General features: G+C 46.2%; 1 protein-coding gene across 2 annotated transcripts in view; it reads left to right on the forward strand.

Annotated features, from left to right (window-relative positions):
* The first annotated feature begins 320 nt into the window (after positions 1 to 320).
* LOC144156288 (transcription elongation regulator 1) overlaps positions 321 to 24,503 on the forward strand; it is a 119,519-nt gene continuing 95,336 nt past the window's right edge. For both annotated transcript variants that reach the window (XM_077688239.1, XM_077688240.1), the window contains exons 1-4: positions 321 to 532; positions 11,024 to 11,228; positions 20,293 to 20,586; positions 22,499 to 22,643. In XM_077688239.1, the coding sequence (XP_077544365.1) occupies positions 417 to 532; positions 11,024 to 11,228; positions 20,293 to 20,586; positions 22,499 to 22,643 (760 nt within the window). In that variant the 5' untranslated portion in view covers positions 321 to 416. The remainder of the gene's footprint in view (positions 533 to 11,023; positions 11,229 to 20,292; positions 20,587 to 22,498; positions 22,644 to 24,503) is intronic.

Here is a 24,503-nt window from a genome sequence, read left to right on the forward strand (position 1 = left end):
AAAGCGTGTTTATGGTTTTTAGATAGGCGTGGCGTATAGACAGTTATTTGTATACTAGCCAGTATATTAACTCTATGGTTATTTGCATTTCAATATTTGTATTTCGTTACCTGCGGTATGGTGGCTAGACGTCCCTGTCTAGAATTCTCCCTGCGGTACTATTAGTTGTTGAACCGATACCAAATTTTTACCATGCTAACCATGCCTCCCGACTTTTCTGTGCTAAAATCTAGTCCTAGATGCGGCATTGCCTAGATATATGACTTCTCTTTTTTTTTTTACTAATTTTTAGCGCCCCCTACGTTTGCGAGAAACTGTTAGCGTGCTCAAGATTCGGGCTAGTGTTAACAGGCCCAGCCCGCGTCGGCTCGGCGTTCGATGCTTTGTGTGTCGCTTGGAAAGCGTGTTTACTAATAATGGGGGATAGTAATTTTGAGATGGGTGATGGCGATGGGCCAAACGACGTCGGTAAAGGTGGTTTTATGCACCGCAACCGGGGAACCGATGGTTTTCCCCCAAGAGGCCCACCAAGGTAATGTCTGCGCCGGAACGTTCTCTTGATGTCTGCTGATCTTTAGTAATGGCGGAATGCCGCCCGGCATTATAGTGCCGACAGGGCTGTTCGATTCTTATGTGCTTGTGATCCACAGAAGTGGTCCTTTGTGTATGTCTTGTACGTTATTCCACTAAGTGCACGCGTATTGTTTGGGTACTTGCGATCTGTTGGACGCGCAATGGCGGCAGTTTAGAACTATGGTGATGCCTCGATCAAATAGTGTGGTTTTCTTCATTTCTTTCTTTGTTCGTTTTGCCAGATTGTGTGATAAATATGTTAAAATATGCGTGTTCATTTTGTCCTATGTTAGTAACGTAATGAGCTAGCAATCGTTGCCATTGTTAATCAGTGGACGTGTCACGTTCTCCTGTGTTGCAAAGGAAGCTTTCACCATGAAACGACGGAGCGCAGTGCTGTGGATGTATGGCATCTATTGCGGCAGCATCCACTGGAGTGTCGTTAATTTCAAGTGAAAGCCGTTTAGTCGTAAGCGCGTAATTTTTAATCGATCGGGCTCGTGGGTGCACTGCGTTGAAAGTGGGGTTGCAGCGTAGGGCAGCAGTACCTGTTTACGACTGGCCTGTTGTTACCAGATTGACTCCATGCATTTTTCTCTAAATGGCGTGTGCAAGGAATGTCAGGTCATGGACACACAATGTTGCATAATTTCTGCGCACTGCAATGAGCAACTCATGGCAACAAAATGTTGCAGAACTTTTGTGCCCACTGCAGCGACGCTTTGCTCCCCAAAATTTGCATCACACAAGCGGAGAGCACCCGGATGTTTTACTTGGGGGCCAGTTTTGCTTCATGCCAAGTCCGGAGCGCTGTGTAGTAGGTTTTAAGGACTCATCTGAGCTACCAGTACATGCTTCCAGCTCCGCTACAATGGTGGCATCACGGAATCTAGTGTGTGCCTGGCTCCAAGAAAAAAGTATATGTATGACGGCCACGGCATACCCATCATCGTCCCTGTGAGGAGCTGCTGGGTGGGATCCTGCTCCTCATGATCGTCCTCTTTGGCACAATGATGAGCCTGTCAAGTTGGGGCTGGAGCCCGTGTGCCTGACGGGTACAAGGCCACAAGGCAGTTGGTTAATGCACTGCCACACGGCACTGCAAGAACCAAACGCCTGGGAAGGTGGATCTCCTGTCACGAGCAAATCGTGCAGTGCCACTCCGTGCTGCCGATGATACTTTCACAGTGCTTCCAGTTGCGAAAGAAAGCGTGAAAGCGTTTATCGGAAGTGTTGCAGGGTCCCTTTAATCCTAATGTGTATCTACTGTTGAGATCTCTAAACCTGCTATCTTCAATATGCATTTGTTCAATATGCTGATCAGGGTGTTTTCTTTCTTTTCTTGTTTATGTTCTGTAACAAGTCGCGTTAAGATAAAAGTAATTCTATAGTTGCTTTTGATTGTTCTTTATGGGGTTTTATGCCACATTACTGGTTTTTAGGCACATGTCAAAATACATTCATGTGTGAATTTGCTATCTAAATTGTATCCAAATTTTTTCATAGCATGCAAATAGTACTTTGTGATTACATTTTTAGCTACATCAGGAGGTGCTTCTTGTTGTATTTGTCTGTTTTACAAGCTTTAAAGCATGCTTCTCGGTGCATTGCACTTCCTGTGAATCAGAATTATGCTGGTATTATTCTAAGCAGAGGCGCCCGTAAAGTTGTGGGAACGTATTCTGAAAATGATTTGGCAGCATTTCTAGTGCCGTGTTTCTTTGCTCTTTAGGTGATCTATGGTTAACACATTTTTTCCTGTGGCCTTTTTTCTTTCCATCTCCTTGAATGCCTATTCCACCTCTTATTTTAGTTGCTAGTGGGAGCTCGCGAACCAAGTTGGTAGATTTCATACTGTCCCCCTAGCCTAACGTCATATGGTTTAGTATAGAACCGTCTGGCTACTTTTCTCTTCTCATCTGCGTTGTACGTGATGTTATGTCTTATGCATTCATCTTTGGCAATAGCAAGCTTCATAGATGCCATCAAGCTTCGTCCTTTCTTAAAAATATTTTATCGGGAAACGGCAATCTACGAGGTAAGATGGCCCGCGCCCTCATGGTTTAAAACGAACTCTGTGGTAGATCCCCTAGCCAGGACCGATCTGAGAAGCCCACGAGTCACAAGCTGACCTGTTACCACTGCAGCTGTGCCAGCACCAGAAGGCTGCATCTTTAAAGCGGCTACTGATGTTGCCTGGTGGGGAAGGGACGTGCGGCTTGAATTGCACTGAGACCGATGGGTGCAGCACTAGTTGCGTGGGCATTGTGCTGCCCTGTTCAATGGCTGTGGCGTGAGATTTGCAAAAATATGTGCAGGGGAATTGTCCGCAGGACCCATAGAGAAAATTGGCATTTGAAGGACCGAAGCCAAGGACAAAATCCACTTCATTGCTTATCATAGTGGGCGAGAGAGAGAACAGTGTTGTCCAGAGGACCTAGGTCTAGGTCCCAATTGTGGCCTTCAATTTACTGGGTCCATGTACTGCTGAAGAATGTTATCACTTCCTGGTCAGCCTGGATGTTCACGATTGGCAGGACAGACAGCCAGAACTTCCAGGGAGTGGTGGAGGTGAGGGATTTGGCAAGAGAGGGCGGGGTGCATTCACAATAAGAATGAGGGATGGATAGGTAGGAGGAACAGGTGGAACAGGAGGGGTGGCCAGGGTGCTGATAAATGCAGTGATGAATGTGGTGGGAAGGGAGCGAAGATATTTGCGCCTGTCGAAGGAGCCTCACGAGTGTGAACAGGGTGCGTGACAGGTGCTGGGTGCGTGAGAGTGGAGGGAAGCGCGGTGCTGGGGGCAAACCATTGGTGTTGTGCTACAGGATTGGCCAGGATGTGGGTGAAGCCGGGCAAAGTACTTGGGCTAGCGCGTTTGCTCGGCCCATGCCACCGTTGCCAGGAGCCCGTACAACGTGGACGAGGATTCGAAGCTCGTGTGGTAGTGATGGGGTCAGCCATGTGTGGGTGGCTCTCATGGTGAGCGAAATTGGGAAGGGTTGTGTGGCAGTCGGGGAAAATGAATGCTGGCGTGGTGGTAGGGAGGGTGAGACTGAAGAAGGGAGGAAGCTGTGCCGGCTGAGTTTGAGGGAGTGTTGCTTGAGAAAGTCGAAAACAGGTCATTTGGAGAGACCCTGAAGCGCAGGGCATGGGGTAGTGGAGCGCTTTAAAGGAGCCATGAAGAGAAAATACAACTTCGTTTAATTTGAAAGAACTAGGATTCAGTATCTCCCTCAGCTCCATTACAGCCACAAAAGATGTTTTTTTATTGAAAAAAAGCAAGAAGTATTTAAAACCTTTCAAATTTTGCGCCACAGTGACGTGTTATGAGCAAGAATGATGTCATACGGGCCAACAATAAAACATAATTTTCAGTACGTTAACTGCACGTTAGCATTGAAGTGATGCGGTCAAATGGAACTAGAGGCCCCATTACAGACGTCCAGTCATGTCGTCGCGACAGGTCAGTTAGGCGGCCGCCAATCGCACAAACAAGGTTCCGTGACATCGTAGAAAAGTTGCGGGAAATTGGCTAGGGGGTCGCGACTGCTTCACACGTTTTCTTTGATATCTCCGTTATTTGTACGAAGATTGCGATGATATTGGTATCATTGTTATCGGGACTAAGCAGTCTTTCTAATAAACCCAACTTGTATTTTGTCTTCATGGCTCCTTTAAGAATAGCTTGACCTTGGGCAGAAGTCTACAGGCGCTTGAGTTGGGCCTGGCTATGGTATGCAACGCGTTCTACGAGAATTTTGTACATTCGGAGTTCCGGAAAAGTGGGGCTAAGGGTGTAGGAGGCTACTGAGAGTGATGTGATTGTGTGGAGTGAGGCCTCTAAGAAGGCGGGGGTATGGAATTGTGTGTGTTGTGGTATCGCACCATCAAGAGATCTGTCGAGTGAGCTTAGGGAAGCAAAGAGACCTGCAGCACAAAAGTGCACAAGAAGGCACAAGTTCAGATCACTTTAGGTGAGATGAGCATGTTGTGTAAACTGCCTTTTATGCTTGGGAGGCTCCATGTTATGTTATGGATGTCAAGAGATGCTGTATGGTGGCAGTGGTAGATAGATGAGAACTATGCTAGCTAGCATCAGTTATGGCAATTCTGTTGTTTGTGCACTGTGCTGGTTGTTCGTTACCGCAATGTAACAGGTATTGTGGCTGTTCAGTTTTAACTCATAGTAAAGGTGCGCTGTGCGACAGCTCTTTTACTTCTCAAGTCTGGCACTAGTGGCCTTTTGTATATTATTGTACCAGCTGCGTGGGAAATTTGAGCACCTGAAAAGAAAACCGGTCAATTCAAAAAGCCGTTGAAAGATATATTATAGGTGTAACGCTTGGGTGTGGGAAGCAAGCATTGTGAATTACAGAGCAAGCTCATGTCGAAGACATCCTGGCTCAAATTAGGAGAAAGCAATTATGAGCTGGTTAGTTTATGAAATACGGTGGAAGGGGATCAGTGCGTGATCATGCACACTCACGGGAGCATGGGCACACATTCTCAATTTGCTCATGGTGATGGCCTCGCCTCCTTCATTTTTTCGATGCCAAACACACTGCTTGCTTCACCACGGGAGTGAGTGGAGGGCCTGTTTCTCACCCCCCCCCCCCTCGAGCTTAGCTAGGCTCACCTGGTTGCCACAGCAACCAGTGCCTGGTTGCCACGGCAACCGATGTTTGAGACACTTTGTACACTGCTAGCTAGAGTGTTAGGAAAACAACGGCAAAGGAGACCAGATAGATTATCAGCTAAAGGCAGTTGCAGTTTGGAAGCCCCTCATTATGCAGTGCTAGTTAGTGCATTGTTTAAGACAAGGTTTATCATTTGTGGTGACACTGCCAATGAGAAGCACTTGTGAAGCCTGAGGCAAAAATGACAAAAGCCAGATTTTGCGTCGGCAACAGGTGTGGCGTGGCTGCATCCTGGAGTGGACAGTTAACTGTTCCACCAGAATCCCCTTGTTCACGTGGACGATCACTGTCCCAGCCCCTTTGGAAGGGTGCACTGTTCCACCACTGGCTGGCGGCACGTTGTCCTGCTACTCGTGCTCTTGAAGCAGGTCATCTCTCGCCTAGGCAGGGGCTAACGCATTATCGACTCAAGTTAATTTACCAGAGTCACAAAAGGACAGCTGTGGTTGATGTGCTTTGCTTGGTGTCAGAAATGCATCATGGTCTGTTTACTTTTACCTCACTTTGTCTGTATTTCTTAATGAGAAAAAAATTAAAATTCTCTGCACCTTTAATTAGCTCAATTCTAAGTGCACATGAAACTGCAAGGACGAGATAGAAAAACATGCAATTTGTGCAATGGCATGGTGATTTCAAGGCCCCTTTGAATGCAACATGTATAGCTTCCTCTTTTTGTACTAAAACCTCCGAACTGCTACTGCTTTTTTTTTTTTTGCTTAATCAGAACTATCATGCTTACTTTTTGGTCATTTGTATGAGAATCTTTAGACACAATAACCAGTTCATCTGTGAAAACACATTTAAACTGAATTCATACCTCAAAGCATGAAGAAATTTTGCATTATTCAATGCCTTTGTCATGGGAGGAATGTGCTCTCCTAACTTAGTCCCTGGGCTGAGTACGAGCTGTGCCATGACTCTCTAAAACTCAACCTTAGTCATTTAACCGTCTATTTGCTTTTGGAAATTTCGTCAAGTGATTTTTAGACACTATAGCGAGTTTGACAACCCGCAGGCCTGAGAGTGAGTCTTTTCTGAAAAAAACATTTAATCCGTGTGGAAATTTTTAGGAATCTTGAGGCTTTTAGGCATTTCCGTGGCCAGTCTAGGATGGTAGAGCTGATTCAATAACTTTGCAGACATACGATGTTGAGGATTTAAGCCAGTTGTTTTTAATCTTGGTCATGGTGAAAGCAGGAGGTGCCCTGTTAGCCCCTGATTTTGGGACTAGCGTCACATCCTCCCCTCCCAAGGAAGTGAAAGTTACACTGCTGCCGTGTTAAAGGGGCCATGCAGACAAAATACAAGTGTTTTATTTGAAACATTTGGTGTTTTGTAGTGCCCCCAGCACTTGTCTGGCAGCAAACGATGCTTTATGCACGGATAAATTGAACAATTCAAGCCAAAAGTTTGATTTGCATAACCCCTTTAAAGAGGCCATGGAGACAAAACACAAGTTTGGTTCATTCGAAAGATTGAGCGAACTTTGCGCAAATAAGCTATAAAATCAGGAAAAAAGGGGATGGCAGTGCGACCCACTAGCTCATTTCCCGCAACAGAACCCATGATGTCATGCCCAGCTGTGCAAGGGGCCGGCAAAAGCAAGCGCAAATTAGGCAGGGCTTTTAAGCTTGCCAAATGAGCTATTTGTGGTTAAATGTAATGCATATTCATTTTATATTGGGGTGAACAATTAAAGTTATGAACAAACACGTAAACACTTAAGAAATTAGTGCGGCAGCTTACCGGCCGGCACGGCCTATTACAGTCGTCAGACGCATTGGGTTTGTTTGACACCACACTGACCAACTGACGTAAGTGTCACGGTCACTTACATGACCAGGTTTGTTGAGCCATAGCTTACGTTTTAGGAAATGATTAGTATGAACCGTAGTAAAAATACGACAGGTAAAGAAGTCCGGCCAGAAGCAAAGTGCGAACACTGGCACTTCGGTGGTATTGCAGTGCCATCTATGAAAGTGTGCAATAAAAAAGATAACCAAACAGTTGTTTATGAGATGGTAGCAGCCCTGGTCAACAGTCTTAAAGGGGCCCTAAATAGGCTTCCGAAGGTCGTCATTTCAATCGCGCAATCGCTAGAGTACCCCTTCACGACAACGTGTACCAAATATTACACCTCTGCGTAAAGCAGGGGCCGCACAAACACGAAAAAAAGATTTCAGTTTCTCTCCTGGCTCACCAACCATACCTTGCCGCCACACTTGCGCGCTCTGACGCAGTTCTTTCCGGCTCTGACGCGCCTCTATGACGCACGAGACACTGCCCAGTGCGGCGCCGCGAACGCGAACCACAGCGACAGCGCTCACCGTGCAACCGGAATCTGGTGGGCGGAGCATGCGCGTCGAGTGTTAAAAAAAAAAGCGCGCGCAGGGCTTGGCGCAGCCAATGACTGCACGTACATCAAGGAGGGTGATGGATTGCCCTGTTTCTCTCGGTGGTCTTGCGCCGGGTCGATGACGTCGCGGCTTCCACAGTGCTTCGGAGGAACTACTAGAGGAGGAGAGCCCCAGGCCTTATAGGTGTCCCCTTTTAATGAGCGATAACTCGGCTAATACTTAACAAATTTAAACAATTTTTGCGGGGTGACGTTCCTTGGATAGTACTCCAGTGACTGCGCACGCAAAATCGTAACATTTGGCAGCCTATTTAGGGCCCCTTTAAGGTCCTGCTCTGGATATGTCGTTGTCGACGTCGCGAAAACACACGATTGAGCGGGAGAATTGAAATTTTGGCTTAACATGTTTAATTTCTCAGTGAATAAAGCATTGTTTGCTGCCGGACAAGCGCTCAGGCCACTATAAAACACTCAATCTTTCGAATCAACCGAACTGATTCCTCTTGTTGTCATGGCAACAATGCGAGAAGTGGGGAGGAGGAGGAGGGCACCATCACTTGTGGCTCTGGCTGCCCTGCTGAGATTGGTGGGCAGCCATCCCAGCCAGATCAGCCAGCCGGCCGTAGTGTAGCGGCGGTGGCGTGCCTATAAGGCTTTGGAGGGGGAAAAAGGGAGCATTTGGTTTCCCCAGGGCCGCTACAATTAGGAGCTTGGAAATCAAACCCAAACAGACAAAAAGTAGCGTCGGTGAGGGGAAAGTTCTAAAAAATTCTGAAATTTGCGTTTAGCTATTGGATGAGAAATGTTAAAATGCAAAAACCAATTTGATATTTTAGGGGCCTAAAGTTCTGAGGAGTTAGGAAGACATTTAAACATGATATCATGTAACTTTGTTAAGTTTGCAATTCCTATAATTATGCTTCCTGTAGTGAGAACAGTCTTAAAGGAGCCATGAAGAGAAAACACAAGTTTGGTTCATTCAAAAGATTGTCTCGTTAGAATCATACTGACACCACTTTTAACGTAAACGTCGCTCAAATAAGCTACATAATTAGGAAAAACGGGAATGGTCATGCGACCCACCAGCTCATTTCCCGCAACAGAACCTGTGATGTCACATGAGCTAAGCTCTGCGATTGGCGGAGGCTGGCAGAAGGAGACGCAAATTAGGTAGAGCTTACAAACTAGACGAACGAGCGATTTGCGCTTAAATTTAGGGCACATTCTTTACAAAGCAATAAGAATGATGGGACACACAGTGGAAGTTACGAAAGCACATGTAAACATAGAAGTACTGAAGCGTTCTGCTGTTCGTACTGCGCACAGCATGCTTGGTTTAGCTGCACAGCACTATGGGGCTTGGGGTTGTCTCAGACGACACTGGCCGATTGTCGCAAGCAACGGTGTATTACGTGACCCCATTCGTCGAGCGAGCACTGTTTCAGGGAACGAATATTTTCTCCCAGAACAAAAACAAGCCAAAAACAAACCAAACGCTTGCCACGGTATGGTGGCGCCATCTAGGTTACGCAACGTAAAGAAACGCGGGAACAAACCAACACCGCTGTACAGGGTGGAGACAACCTTTGAACGGTCCCGTGCCGCCGCAATTGGGCCAACGTGCTCAACGCGTTATTCTTTTCGTTTCCCACGAGACCTAGCAACGCGAAAGAGACAATATGATTCAAACTTCTTCAGTAAACCGCGTTGCGGCGATAATTTTAGCGCGGTTTTGACACAATGACTTGCTTCGGCGGCGAGCGAGCAACCGAAAATGGCGGCGCCAGTGTATACGTGTCTCTACCCTGTACGGCGGATGCGTGAATGAAGGTACTCTAGGCTGCAGAGCGGTCGGTTCCTGTGATGTCATTTGGGACCACGAAAACGCACGATTGAGCGGGAAATCAAAATTTTAACCTAAATTGTTCAATTTCTCAGTGAATAAAGCACCGTTTGTATCCGGACAAGCGCTGGGGTCACTATAAAACACGAAATCTTTCGAATAAAACCAACTTGCATTTTCTCTTCATGGCTCCTTTAAGAAAGTGGGTAGCCTTACGAAGCTGAGAGATTCTGAAAGTTTGGTAGGGCCAATGATCAGCCTCTCTCACCAACTCGTCATTCTTGTACTGTGAAAAAATGAAATGGTGCATAGTCTAAATGGGATACATAACAGAGACACTTTGCTACCGCCGACTCCAGGAGTCAAAGCCACTTTCTATTTATCGAAAAAAAACTTGCAGGGGATATTTGAAATACTGGACCTATCCAACCACCTGGAACCCAGTCTTCGGCGCAGGCCGTGGAAAGGTTACAAAAGAACCACATGGCCCGGGCAAGTGATGTCGAGGGCCAACAGCTGTTGGAGTCAGCCGAGTAACTGAATGGTGCGGGATACAGAGTGGGGCAGACACAGCTCGATGCAGGGGTGACGAAAGCTTGGGGGGTGAGCGGTGATGGCATGGCACAGTTGGGCAAGGCCTTCAGCGGGAGGTGTCACATGCCTGCACTGTGAAATTTTATCAGACTGTGTAGTGACTGTACCTGCCTGCTTTCTTAAGCATGTTCAAAGAAAAGTCACGAGCTTTGTGGCCTGAGTTGGTGAGCTAAACAGTGTACACAGAAGCTATGCGTTCTGAAGTGTTTCATAGTGAGTGGGCTGAAGAAAAAAGAATGGTGGGGTTGGGCTGAAGTGGTGTGGGGTCAGGAACTTGTATTTTCTGTGTATGCACTTCTTGCTACTAATTCCTGAGCCTTTCATGTGGTGCTTTTGTTCTTGCTTGTTTTCACATGATGATAAACGTGTACAGGATCATTTATGCACTACAATAAGTGAGCCTGTAAATTTTTTTTCTGAGCAACAAACTGTATACGAGGGTCACATTTTGTGGTCTATTTGGTTTCGCATTGAGAACGACGACCGACGGCACATACCCATTTACTTAGAAAATGTATAAAAGTGTAATAATATAAAAATGAATAAAAGTGGTGAGATGACCACCTTGGAGCTGTGGCGTCACCTGGGGTATCCTGAACGGAACATGTGATGCTTCGCGAATCAGAAACACGTGTTGCTCTGTTCTGGATACCCCTGGTGGTGCCGCGGTTCCAAGGTGGCCATCTCGTCCAAGCTAGCCACCAACTCTCCCAGAGGCAAAATCATTTTTATTCATTTTTTAAGTAAATGGGTAAGTGCCGTTGCCATTCTCAATGTGAAGCAAAATAGACTAGAAAATGTGACTTGTGTGGTAAATGTGAAGGCGGCTTTTAAAGCACCCATTATTGTTGCGATGCCCTCTTCTGCTCTAAGAGCCCCAGTTGCACGGAAGGCATTGTAATTTTTCAAAGGGGGGGAAGCACGCTTGTCTCACCAGTGAACCCGTGTGCTGTGCAGCTTCGGGCCCCGGGGTCCCCCCCCACGGTTCCGGGGGCCTCCACCAGGCATGATGGGGCGGCGTGGGCCGCCTCCCATGATGCGGCCCATGATGGGACGGCCGCCTCCGCCGGGCTATCGGCCGCCCTTCGACCCCAGCTTCCCACCTCCTCCCAACATGGTGGCGCCGCCCCCTCCCATGGGCATGGGCCCACCGCCAGGCATGGTGAGCCTTCGCTGTCGGGGCCGGTCTGGCCATTTGTGCACGATTAGCATTCTCTCGCCCTCTCGAAGACCAGGAATTTCGGCTGCTGTGGTCAATAATCTTTTCCATGGTCGAAAATATACACAACACTTAGATGTATGGCATTGAACTGTAGAGGGGCAAATTTTCTTTGCCTCGGTATCAGTTCAAAACAACATTTATTTTGAAAAAAGAAAAAAAATGAATGCAAAAATTTTGTGACCAAGAAAGAACAGAAAGACAGAAGTGGCCATATTGTTTTACAACAAACACAAAAAATGCATTTCAAAAATTCAAAATATACATTTTTATACACACTTGCTGTAAAAAAAGTCCTGACAATGTCGCAAGTCTTACTGTCGAATTTCTTGACTCGCACAAAGAAGGCTGCTGGATGGAGGTCTTTGAGGGCAAAAGTCAACTCTGTGTTGCAGCCAGAAAACGATCTCACCTGAAGGAAGGTGCCACATTGTAGATAAGGAATGCGACCTTAAGAACATGATCAAAAGTTTAGAAGTTCAAAAAGTTCAGAGCAGACAGTGAAGCTTTTTGACAAATGCATGTCGAGGTTTCAAGCGGTTTGATGCCCGTCAGGAAAAATCTGATGACGCAAAGTTGACTTCAGAGTTGGTGCTGGTGAAATCCAAAAAGGGGTGTGCAGACTCATTCAAGTAACTAGACTCAATGTCGACGAGCGTCCGTCACATGACTCGGAGGCACTTTAAAAATCAGCACCCACCAGAAAAACGAAACTGAAGAGCAAAAGAGGGACAGAAGTGTCTGTACTACCCACTAGATGCTACTAGCTGTCATACCCCTGTCAAACGTGCCTATTCAAGTGCACTTCAACCGAGTGCATTCGGGCTGGCTCCCCGAATGACACTTTGGCTTTCAGCGTTTGACTTTCAGCGGAAGCTCTTATCGCAGAAGCAAGGCGTAGATAAAGTGGAAGCGCGAGCGGCATGCTTGTTTTGAGGAGCAGTAGCGGGCAACGGAGGCGTCATGGCAAATGAGCTTGTAGTTGGGTAACTGCGTAGTAGCGCCAAATATGAATTTCGCAATGCGAAAACGAAACCGAAACTGCTGGAAACTGGTTGAAAATGTCAGGCACACTTGTTAGACATGCGGGGGACCATCAGAAATAAGCTTTGGGAGAATAAAGCTGCCCTTTGTCCGAACCAAAGATCATTAGTGAATAGCTGGGGCCATTTTCAAGTAATTATCACCTCTCAACGCTGTCGGATTACAAAGCTGACCCCATTATTTGGTGTTTGACTTGCCAGGAGCCTTTTGACAAAAAAATATTATGGTAATGCAGCCTAACCACGACCTGCATCCTTTTTTCTCAAGTGCAGCAGCCACGCCCCCTTCGTCAAAAACATGCGCACCTCAGCTCGCAAAAAACGCCGCCAAAAATCTCAATGTCGCCGGAGCGGGAAAATTTAAACTGATTCTAAAAGGGCAATGCCTAGACTAATCACTGCCTGCATTAGGTGTACGAGAAACGACTACAACATGTTGAAATAGGCAATATAAATCATCGATCACCGGTGATCGATTTGAATAGGCGTGGTAACGAAAGAGTTAAGCAGCAATCATACGAGTGAAGCGCAGTCGGTTCTGGCACTCTGTGCTGTGGTTTTGCGTCCCTATTTTGATTTTTTTTTTTTTTTCAGATTTGTCTATGTGTTTATACGCAGTGCCCTTGAAAAACCCCCTCATGACCTAACCCAACCGTATTTACAAGAGTGGTGACTTGCATAAGCATCTGTCGCATAAATGCAATATTAATTGATTGGTATGCATGTCACGGTAGATTTGTTGCCGCGGCTTTTAAGGCAGGCTTAAAAAATCGTAAGCATGCAAGTCCGACACAAACCAACGGTGATACATTCAGACACCACCGTCCATTGCAATTCAGGGCCAGTAAGTATTTGCGAGGTTTTAGTAAGTGCTTTGTGAACTAATATAGTGCATTTGCACGGCAGTTAAGAAAAGCTAATCATGGTCTGTAAAAACTACACGATACATCGTAGCATATAAAGCTGCATAATTATCGCCGGATGTGCGACTTATTATTTGTCTGTTTACAATTGCTTGTATACCTGTGCGCACAGATGGCTCATCTAGACTGGTGGTTCCATATAAATTCAACAATTAAATGTGCTAACTCCGCTATTTTTTTTATTTTGTAAGATCCCTTTGAAAATTTATTTTTATTTTTGCTGTCTTTTATGTTTTCAAGCTCCATTTACGCTATTTTTAATATATTAAACATCTTATAATGCGAATTATGCACTTCTATGCAAAGGCAGGGGTTTACGCGGTTGGTCGTTCTCACGATATTTTTGTATGTGTTTCCGTAGTTCTTTTCAGCGCTTTTTTATTTTTGTCATCCCTTTTGGAGGTGTATAAATGCGCGTTTTTTTTATTTTGTAAGCTAGCTTTTATAATTAATAATTTTCTGCTTTTGGTTTTTTAAGATTGCGTACGACCAATTGTCTCCGTTCACACTATTATAACTGTTAATTACACATGTTTACTGCACCAATTATACATTTTTTGCACAAAGGCAGGGCATTACACTTTGGTCAGCTTTCATAATTCTTTTATTCTTGCTTCTGTCATTAATTTTTGTCAGAGCTTTTTATTATTTTCTTCGCTTTGCTCGAGAGATGTTAAAACTCATATTTTTGAATTCGTAAGTTCACTTTTATAATTTTGTTCTGGATTTTGTATTTTTTGTTTTTAAGATTCCGTTCGATCAATGATCTCTATTCGCGCTATTATGCATTTCTGTGCAAATGCAGGGCGTTACAAGGTTATGAACAGTCTGTGAGATTTTTTTATTCATATTTTTGTCATTATTTTCGCTGCTCCTTTATTTTTGTTTGCTTTGTGGAGGAACTGTATTATAAGATTTATATTTTTGAATTTGTTAATATCACTTCTATATTTCTTATTTTTCTCCTTTCTGTATTTTTGTTTTTTTCTAAATTGCGTTCGACTAATTATCTTTATCCACGCCTTGTAGTGATCAATTACATTAACTTCGCCAATTTACATTTCTGTGGAAATGCAGGGCTGAACATTTACGTGGGGTACTCTTCGGTATGTATACGTTCGCTCTGGAATGATCCAACAACGATAGACTGCTCTTTTTCTAAATGCGGTTGTATGCCTTGTGGCATAAAACGTATATTACAGTTATATGTTGGCTTTCGCTTCGCGGAAGAGCGTGAGGGAACAGTGGTGGGGTCAATGAAGATCGGGGGGCTCGACCTGCAAGGGCGGAGACCTGTGCCTCGAAGATGTCGAGTTCTCGCCTGTTCCAATAAAGGACACATCCATTACACGTGTTCTGTGTAAGAATCTTCGGCAGGAGCTGAGCAGAAATGTGGCCAATAAACTCGCAAACACACTCGTGCCAAGACCAGAAAAACTGGAGCGTTGACATGCCGCTAAATGCCGCATAAAGCGGCCCAACGGGCTGAACGATGCATTCGATGCATAGGTGCGCACTGCCGCATGGCGGTGCGCGGCAGTACCAGCGCGCTTACAAAATTTGGCTGGGGCGCGCGGTGATTGGGACAGCTGGAGCAAAACGCGCGCGGGTGAATCTCGGAGGCCATGCTCAAACGATGGCCGTCAGAGCCTTGGTCATCCTCTGGCCGATAGGCTCTGGCCGATAGGCTCCCTGTCTGTATGCCAGCTTCAAGACCTCTGGCCATCAGGATAAAGTCAGTGAAGAAAGTACCCCGGTTCCCTGTTTTTATTACATGCCATATAGTAAATCGTAGCCCCCCCCCCCCCTTCCTTCCCCCAAATATGATCGGCCCCTGAAGAGAGGCTGCATCGAAGTTCATTTCCGCCCCGCCAACCATTTCTTTCCGGAAGCCGTATAACTATCCCCATTTCCTGATAATTGAATCGGGGGATCAATCAAAGCCTCATTCCTCTCAGTCTGCATACCTTGTTAAGTTCCTTGAAGGCATCCTTGGCAAATCATACGATGCTCAAAAGCTCAGAACCGGTGAAGTTCTGGTCAAGGTTGAGTGTCAGCAGTGAGCCACAATCCTCCTGAAATAAACCGGCATGGCAGGTCTGGGCATCAGGGTCACCCTCACCACAGCCTCAACAGCTCCCAGGGTGTGACCTCTGAGCCAGGTTTGATGACTGAAACGGATGCCGACCTTTTGGAAGGACAAAAAGATCACGGTATCACGGCTGTTAGGTGCGTCACTATATGCTGGGATAACGGAAATATCCATTAAGCACATCATCTTGACTTTCGACCGCTCCACAATTCCTGAACACATAACTGCAGGCTTCATTCATTGTTCTGTCCGACCACACATACCTAAACCGCGCTGCTGTTTTAAGTGCCAGCGGTTCTGGCACGGTACCAACTCCTGTCGCGGCAGAACAATGTGCACCAAATGGGCCCAACATGAGCATCCAACCGAAACCTGTGATACAAAACATCCCTGTGCAACAACATAACATGAGTGTAAACATAAACACAACATAATGACGCTCTTTGGCGCTCTTTTAATGGCGCTCTTTGCCCTCAATCGGCCTTGCGCCCTTAAAATCCACACATCATCAGTGTAAAGGTCACAGAAAACATCTCCTTCCCAGAGGCGGGAAAGAGGTTTGCCTCTTTCCTCGTATGGAGGTATGCCGACACAGCTCGCTGGGGTGCAGAGGGGTGTCTGGTTTTAGGTTTTAGAGGCGACACAGGTCAGCGAGATTGATACCCCCCCGGGTTGCCTTAGGCAGCCCAACCTGTCACCGCACCTTCTGCTGAGCTGGTTGAAGTGGCCACCCCCTCTGTCGGTGGCGATGTTGCTATGTTGCTGCAATTGTTACCGCTTCACCAGGCCCCAGTATAGCTGAAGGCACGGAGGAGAAGGACACGGAGGGGCCCACAGCTGCTCCGTTGCAGCAAAGAACACTCAAAAGGGGGGCGCAGTCCAAGGAGCCGAAGCCTTCGGGTACTCGGAGGACATCTGACGACGACATGAGCGTCAGACCGCCCCTGCCTTCATTGCACTGCAAGGAACGGGTTGTGATGTCCAAGCCCACTAAAAAACCCAAGAAACAGTCGCAGCCTTGAAAGCCACAACATAAACAGTCTAGTCACTCTTAAATGTACGCAATGGGAAAAGAAAACGTAATCCAATGAAACTACAGGGGCCTTCTAAAAAATCTAGACGATATATATGAGATATTGCTTTCCAATCAGCCAAACGTGATGCATCTCCAAGAAACACATTTAAATAGTAAACACAACAATTTAATGGAACAGTTATATGGTATACGGAAAGAACAGGTATAGAGACGGCTGCACACAGTCTTTGGGCAATGTCCATTGTCGTCCGGAAATCCTTAGCATGCCAACCTATCAATTTGAACACTGTCCTTGAGGCTATAGCAATTCGAACAAAGTATTTAATAGGTTATTAACGGTATGCTCCATTTACATTCCTCCTGATTTTCAGCTCTTGAGCTCTGATTTCGAGGCGCTAGTAGATAAGCTGCCTGAACACTACATCCTTATAGGCGACCTGAATGCGCACAATTCTCTTTCAATTTCAATTTGTTTATATCCACTCCAAGGAGCAGTGGGCTCGGAAATAAAAATCTTTGGGGCTCTTCCTGCACGGATGCCCGAGGTCGCCTGATTGAAAAATTCCTAACATCCTTGGGAGCATGCTCTTTCAAGATGAAACAGCCTACATACCGTAATATTGTACACAATACTTATTCACACCTTGGCTTAGCTATTGGTTCTGCAGTTCCCCTTCCATCTCTTGAGTGGGACGTGGGCACGAGTTCACATGGCAGTGACCACTTTCCTACTGCACTAACATGCATAGGGAAAGGCCGAAACAGTTCACCTTCCCACAAAAAGTTCAGTGAAGCCAGAGCGAACTGGAATACATTGACAGAGACATCTAAACTACACTACGCATCCATAAAAAATCTACACGTGGAGGAGGCAACCGCACGTGTTACGGTGCACGTCCTCGACGCTACCTAAAATTCCATTTCGCAGGTCTCTGGTGCCCCGCGCAACCTAAGGAGGCCCTGGTGGAACGAGGACTGTAGGCAGGCCCAGAACAAGGCGTGGGGTATCCTTGGTCGGTACCCCACGTCGGTACACAACCGCGTTTCTTTTAAGGGGGGACACTGCTCTTAAAAAAACTAAAAAAAAAAACCTTAAAAAAAAGTAAACTCTGTGAAACTTGTCAGTCTTGCTGCTTTTCCTCCACTGATTTCAAATATGGCATTAGAGGTAATTAACCATTTTTGGAGGAACAATAGACAAAACTGTGTTGGTAAGAAAACTGAAATCTTTACATTTTCTAATACTATGAACACTGGTGAGTGCAATAAGACAATTAGTTTTTTGATGCGTCGCTTGGAACCAATTTTACAGCTCATTAAACCTTGGTGGCAACACTGGCAAGGAGCCATTTTGAGTGCCAACTTCAAACACTGAAGTCTAATGAGCGGTAAAATCAGTTCCAAGCGATGAATAAAAAAACTGATTGTCTTATTGCACTCACCAGGGTTCATAGTGTTGGAAAATTTAAAGATTACAGTTTTCTGACCAACACAGTTTTGTCTATTGTTCCTCCAAAAATGGTTAATTACCACTAATTATCTCAGGACCTAATTGACCAACTAAAAAAATAATGCCATATTTGAAATCAGTGGGGGGAAAGCAGCAAGACTGACAAGTTTCACAGAGTTTACTTAAAAATTAAAAGAAATAGTTTTAAGAGGGGTGTCCCCCCTTAAACGGGCAAAGGCTTATGCAAAGCGTGTGTGCCGTGCGACAAAAAGGGGTAGCTGGCGCGGTTTTCTGACAAACAAACTTGTACACAGACACAAAGTTTGCACCCGAATACGTAAACTTCAAGGACAACAGACACATAGCCTGCCCCTGGTTAGCACAAGAGGGGACACACTTGAAGACCAGGCTAATACACTAGCAATACACTTTGAATGTTTCCAGTTCTTTACACTACACGAACACATTGATGCAACATAAAATATCCCATGAAAAGAAGTCCTTACACGGTAACAGTAAGTCTAATGCTCGACCCGCCGCGGTGGCTCAGTGGCTAAGGCGTTGCGCTGCTGAGCACGAGGTCGCGGGTTCGATTCCCGGCTGCAGCGGCCGCTTTTCTGATGGAGGCGAAAAGCAAAAACGCCCGTGTGTACGAGATTTCGGCGCACGTTAAAGATCCCCAGGTGGTCAAAATTAATCCGGAGCCCTCCACTACGGCGCGCCTCATCGCCTGCGTTGCGTCGGCGCGTTATACCCTACAATCAAATCAATCAAGTCGAATGCTCGGTACAATTGCCCGTTTTCGCTTCATGAGCTGAGGGTAGCTCTGGGCAATTGTAAGACTTCGGCTCCAGGGGCTGACAACATTACATACAGATGATGCAACATTCACACACAGACACACTTGAATGAAACACCCCTCCCCCCCCTCCCCCCCCCATTTATACAACAAAATATGGATTTTGGGGTGCCTTCCGACGTCTTGGAGGGTGGCAATAGTAGTGACCTTTTTTAAAGAGGGAAAGGACCCAATATCACCGGCAATTTATCGTCCTGTTGCCCTGACAAATTTCCTGTGAAGCTCTGAGACGTTTCTAAACAGGAGACGTGTAATTTTTAGAGTAAAATGATCTTCTCGAGAGCTGCCACGCAGGCTTCAGGGCGGAGCGGTCCACGAACGGTGAACTTGTGGTCCTGGAAATGTACATTAAGGATGCCTTCATCCATAAACAGTTTTGCGTAACGGTGTTTTTTGACCTCAAGAAGGCTTGCGGCACCACATGGCATTACGGGATACTCAGCGACCTGAAGTCATTCAGTGTTTCTGGCAACATGTTGAACACCCTTGCATGTTACATGTTGGAAACAGCATTCTGCGTCAGAGTTGGGTCAGCACTGTCAAATGTTCACAAGGTGCAGTCTTCAGCTGAAAGTTGTTTTAGTGAAGATGAATTCGCTTCAGAAGGCATTGCCACCACCAATTTCCTGTTTAGTGTATGTGGACAATGTACAAGTATCTTTTAGATCATGTAACATGTCCATATGTAAATGACAAGTCCAGCTTGGGGTCAGCAGACTTGCTTGCTGGGCAGATGAAAGTTAATCCTGCAAAGAGTACCCGTGTTGTGTTCTCCAAGAGGCACGGGGTCCGGCCTTATCCTGAACTTGAACTGAATGGGGAATCCAGGGTGGGACAGCTGCGCCTGCAGCACTAGGGGCACTGAGAGGGGAGATCCGCCTCTTTCGGGACGGCGCCTTTAGCCTGTGATGGGGCGTGCGGGGAGGCTTATTGCGGAGGCCCACGTCACTTGCAGCCCATGTGCAGCCTGGGCGACCCCTGCTCTTAGGGAGCCGTTCAGTGGGTGGTTTTGTTCAGAAATTTTGCAATGGCCTTACAAGTTCCTTGTTCATAGAGATGATAGCAAGGCAATGTCCAGTGGAATGTGAAGCATGGGATTTAATGGTAGTAATTTGCTGGTGTCAGTGTGGTTTGTACGAGTAGGGATTTGGGTGAATGCCTGGCTAATAGATTTAAAAAGGGTCAGTGAACTTGTGCAGTCATGTGGTTGTATTGTTCATGACCCTGTTTTTTTTACTGGAAGGCACATGCACAATTATGCTATGCATGGGCCTGAGCTAGTGCAGTGGTTCCTTCCACAGTGGTACAAGTGTTTGTGGAGGGAAAAGTAGAAATATGCGTGTTCTCTAGAACCTTGTGGAAGGGCTGAAATTGGGCTGTGCAGGACCCTACCTGGCTCACAGGGTTGGTGGCAGAGGCCCTTGGGGGCTGTAGATAACAAACACAAGTGGATGGTGCTATCAGTGCCTCCACTTGAGCCTGCATCCTCTTGGTCGCCAGCAGCCTTGGCCACTGTGGCAAGTAGCATTGCTGGGGTCCAGTTGACTAGCAGAGCAGCTCACTGCCTCGGATTGAGCGGGGCGTGCTTGTGTGGCCCCTTGCAGGGTGGGCCGCCTCCCCCCAGCTTCCAGAACGGTGGCGAGGCCTTTGGCGGCCGGCCACCCATGATGCCGCCCCCGGGCTTCGGCATGGGGCCCCCGCCGCCGCAGCAGCAGGGGGCTCCCCCGCCCATGGGCGGTGCGCCCCCCATGAGTGCGCCCCCTCCCCTGGCGCCCCCTCCAGGCATGCCGGCCTCCATGCTCTCGGCCGCCACCCCCGCCCCCCAGCAGCAGGCTCCTCCGCCGGGCCTCGACCTCTCGGGCGAGATCTGGGTGGAGACCAAGAATGCGCAGGGCAAGGTGGGTCGGCTGGTGAAACGGGCTTTCAGACCCACTTTGCTTGGCATCCATTTATTTAGGTTTCGTTACAGGCTTGTGTGGCTGTGTGCTACCTGTGTTACGAAGTGCCATGAAAAATGCACAGGTGATGAACAAAAGGTAGTAGGTACTATAGTGCTTGTCCTGTCTACTTTGTGTTCATCGTCCATGCGTTTTTAGGTGCGCCTAATACCATGGGAACTCTGTACCAACTCACCCAGCAGAAAGGTCTACAGTCGACTCCCTTTCATACAAAGTCCACGAGGACGACCGCAAAACACCTAAGATGAACTGAATTTCCAATTAGGCAAATGTGGGATGCATGAGTAGATGCATTTGTAGGGCTTGCTAAGCTGAAAAAGGCTTCAGGAAGATGATGCTGAGTATGTACCAACTTGATCGCTATTAAAAAGAAATCTGGTGTTTCCTGCTGTTCCTTCTCAAGCCTTGACAATTTCTGCTATTGCAATCTGTGTCTTGTGCACAATTCCTTGTTCAGCTTCACCTGGAAGTGCGGTTTTTAGGCAGAAGGGTATAAAGCCATAGCAGTGGTCCCGGTTGTTTTTTGCAACTACAGCCTACGCCTGTTATGATGGACCCTTTAATCCAGAAAAAAAATGTCGCTGTAACTGAAGTACGCAGTATCGAACCCGGGGTGGCGGGGATGTGAGTGTAGAGTGTAAACTTTGACCAGTATTGCATATAAATGTTGCACACAATTTGTTCTTTGTACACGCTTGCAGCATCTCTGCACAGCGTTCTTGCAGGGGAAAAGAATCGCCTGTTTTTTTCTAAGCTTAACACCAGCACTTGGAAAAGGCTTAGCACATGCGGTCGAGTGCGTAGAGATGCACGCTAAGCTGAGCAAATAAAGAAACACTTACTAGGAGCAGTTACTAATCAGCCATAAAAATTAGTCATGGCCGGCAGAATTAGCCAGGCTCTTTTCAAACCTTTCGTGGTGAGGCCGGTTTACCCAAAACTGTCTAAAAATTCGGATTGCTGCCGGATATTTTTCCCCGAGGTAGCTTCTGCATTTTTAATTATCTTAGTCTGGTCAGTAAAACTGCTGATACAAAATAATCTGACAGCTGTGAAATCAAAAGTTAGATTAGTCGAACTCCATACAGCCAGCGACAGATTGTACACAATGGGCGGGAACCATCCCCCTGCTTTGAGGCATTTCGTGCCTTTTCCATCGAATGGAACAGGAATGATGCATGCATGGAAATAATAAATGCCAAACTTCACCGAACCTGAGTTCTTTATTACATAAAAAACTGATGAGGGCACGCTCGACCTCTGGGTGCACCACTTTGCATAATCGGTAGCGCTGTTCTTCAATCTCACCGAAGTCGCATTTTTCGGCAATGACCTTTTGTTCTTGACGGTTGAGCGGACTGTCTGATTAGACAGGCTCGTACTTCTGGCGATGTCGGCCTGCTTTTCGCCATGTTCGACAGCGTTAATTATGCTTTATCTGACAGTGAAATCAGCTACCTTGCCACTCGTTGCACACAAAAAAAAAAAAAAAAAAGCCACTGGCTTTAGTTTGGCTTGGCTGCACCAACGACCCGTTCTATGCTGAAAATTTTGCCAAGCGAAGTAGTTTCCTCGCCAGAATAAACAAAGAAAAAGCATATCGGGTGTTGGCACAGCAGAAAGAAGTCTGCTATTATCATTATGTCACATTTTTCACCCAAAATTTAGTGTGTTGTAGCCAGGTCCTTTATGTTACCACTTTAAATGCGTGGGGACCAAACAAGCCAGCAGAAATTGCCTGTTGTAACCATAAGTCTGCTGTTGCGGGATCTGCTGAAACAAGCCTTGCAAGAGAGGCTCTGCGGGCAGCGTTGGGGGTGGCTGAACCAGGCGGGGGGTGTGGTGGGTGCAGGCGTACTACTACAATGCCCGCACCCGCGAGTCTGCGTGGAACAAGCCGGAAGGCCCTGGCATCAAGGTGCTCAGCCAGGAGCAGATTGAGAGCATGGCTGCCGCTGCTGGAGTGGCCCCTGGCGGCGGGGGAGTGCCCTCAGCAGGTATTGTGTCCCCCCTCTTGTTCGAGGGCGAATGTTTCGCCAAAGCCCATTTTGGGGTCATGTGTCTGCATTCTTTCAATAGTAATGACGCTCAAAGGCTAAACTAAGAGTGCAACAGTATGTTTTGTTCCTGTTTGTTTTTTAACATAAGCTATTTTTTCTGAAATTTTTGGCCATGCGAGCACACTGTAGTTTCAGCTGTGAAGCAGAACAGGGCCCTTTTGAACGTTTTGAAAGAAATCGAATGACTTTTCTGAGGGCACTGTGCCGAAGCAGTGATTTGAAGCTTTGTGTTTGCACATTTTTGCACGAGTAAAAAAAAAGATAATGAAAAGGGTGCTTACAATGTAAAGGTTAAAAAAGTGCAGGCATAAGTCTCCCCTTGTCTTGTATGACGGATCGTAGTCTGGCAACGAGGTGAGTGCAAGCATCCTATCGCTGTAGCCATTGTTTGCAATCTCGCTGAGGCTGCTAGTTCCGTATTCCTGCTTTGCTGTGTTTCTGGTGACTCCAAGATCAGCAGCAGACCAAAGCAGTTCAGCGCGTGTTTCCAAGGAGGATGGGCAGTACTGGCCAGGCCAAGAAGCAAGGCATGCAGTGGCTGGGGCGAATTATGGAACCCAGTTGGAAAATAAGGCGCTCTACCATTCGCGAGGTTCGCCAACATGATTGCTGACAGTTAGGTTGTTCACTGCAGATTGATTGAAGTTGAAGACATAGATGATGGGATCAAAGTAACGGGCCGGCTGTTTTTTTAGAAATTTGGGATTTCAGTGATGGGTTCGCAATTTATACGAGAATACGGTAAATAATTAATTTAAGGGGGGACACTCCTCTTAAAACTATTTCTTTTAATTTATGAGTAAACTCTGTGAAACTTGTCAGCCTTGCTGCTTTTGCTTCACTGATTTCAAATATGGAATTATTTTTTTTGTTGGTCAATTAGGTCCCGAGATAATTAGAGGTAATTAACCGTTTTTGGAGGAACAATAGACAAAACTGTGTTGGTCAGAAAACTGTAATCTTTACATTTTCCAACACTATGAACCCTGGTGAGTGCTATAAGACAATCAGTTTTTTGATGCATCGCTTGGAACTAATTTTACAGCTCATTAAACTTCAGTGTTTGAAGTTGGCACTCAAAATGGCTCCTTGCCAGTGTTGCCACCAAGGTTTAATGAGCTGTAAAATTAGTTCCAAGCGACGCATCAAAAAACTAATTGTCTTATTGCACTCACCAGTGTTCATAGTGTTGGAAAATATAAAGATTACAGTTTTCTGACCAACACAGTTTTGTCTATTGTTCCTCCAAAAATGGTTAATTACCTCTAATTATCTCGAGACCTATTTGACCAACAAAAAAAATAATTCCATATTTGAAATCAGTGAAGGGAAAGCAGCAAGGCTGACAAGTTTCACAGAGTTTACTCATAAATTAAAAGAAATAGTTTTAAGAGGAGTGTCCCCCCTTAAACAAGTTCTTAGCCCATTTGCCGCTTGAGATTATCTACTAGGGCGGCATTTACCTGTACCATACGACACCCTGGTTATACGATGCTTTCATGTGGTCCCTTGAAAGTCGTATTATCGGGGTTCCACTGTATCAGAAATCCACCTTCAGCAGATGTTTTTTGCATTGTGCATGTTGCAAGAAAATGAAAGTGTGTTTGTCTTAAAAACAATCTTCTGTGCTCCGAAAATGTTCAGTTTTTGAATAGTGCTATCGTGTTATTCCCTTCAACGTTCTATAGTTTAGAATATTTGCACACCCTTGTATTCAGTAGCTGTCATGAAGTTATCGCAGCACTGTTTTTTTCCCCCAAGAAACTGGGAGGAAGGGCTTAGGAGGGGAGGCATGCG

This window comes from Haemaphysalis longicornis, unplaced genomic scaffold (assembly GCF_048455015.1).
Source record: "Haemaphysalis longicornis isolate Haplotype H1 unplaced genomic scaffold, Haemaphysalis longicornis Haplotype H1 scaffold_1, whole genome shotgun sequence".
NCBI lineage: Eukaryota > Metazoa > Arthropoda > Arachnida > Ixodida > Ixodidae > Haemaphysalis > Haemaphysalis longicornis.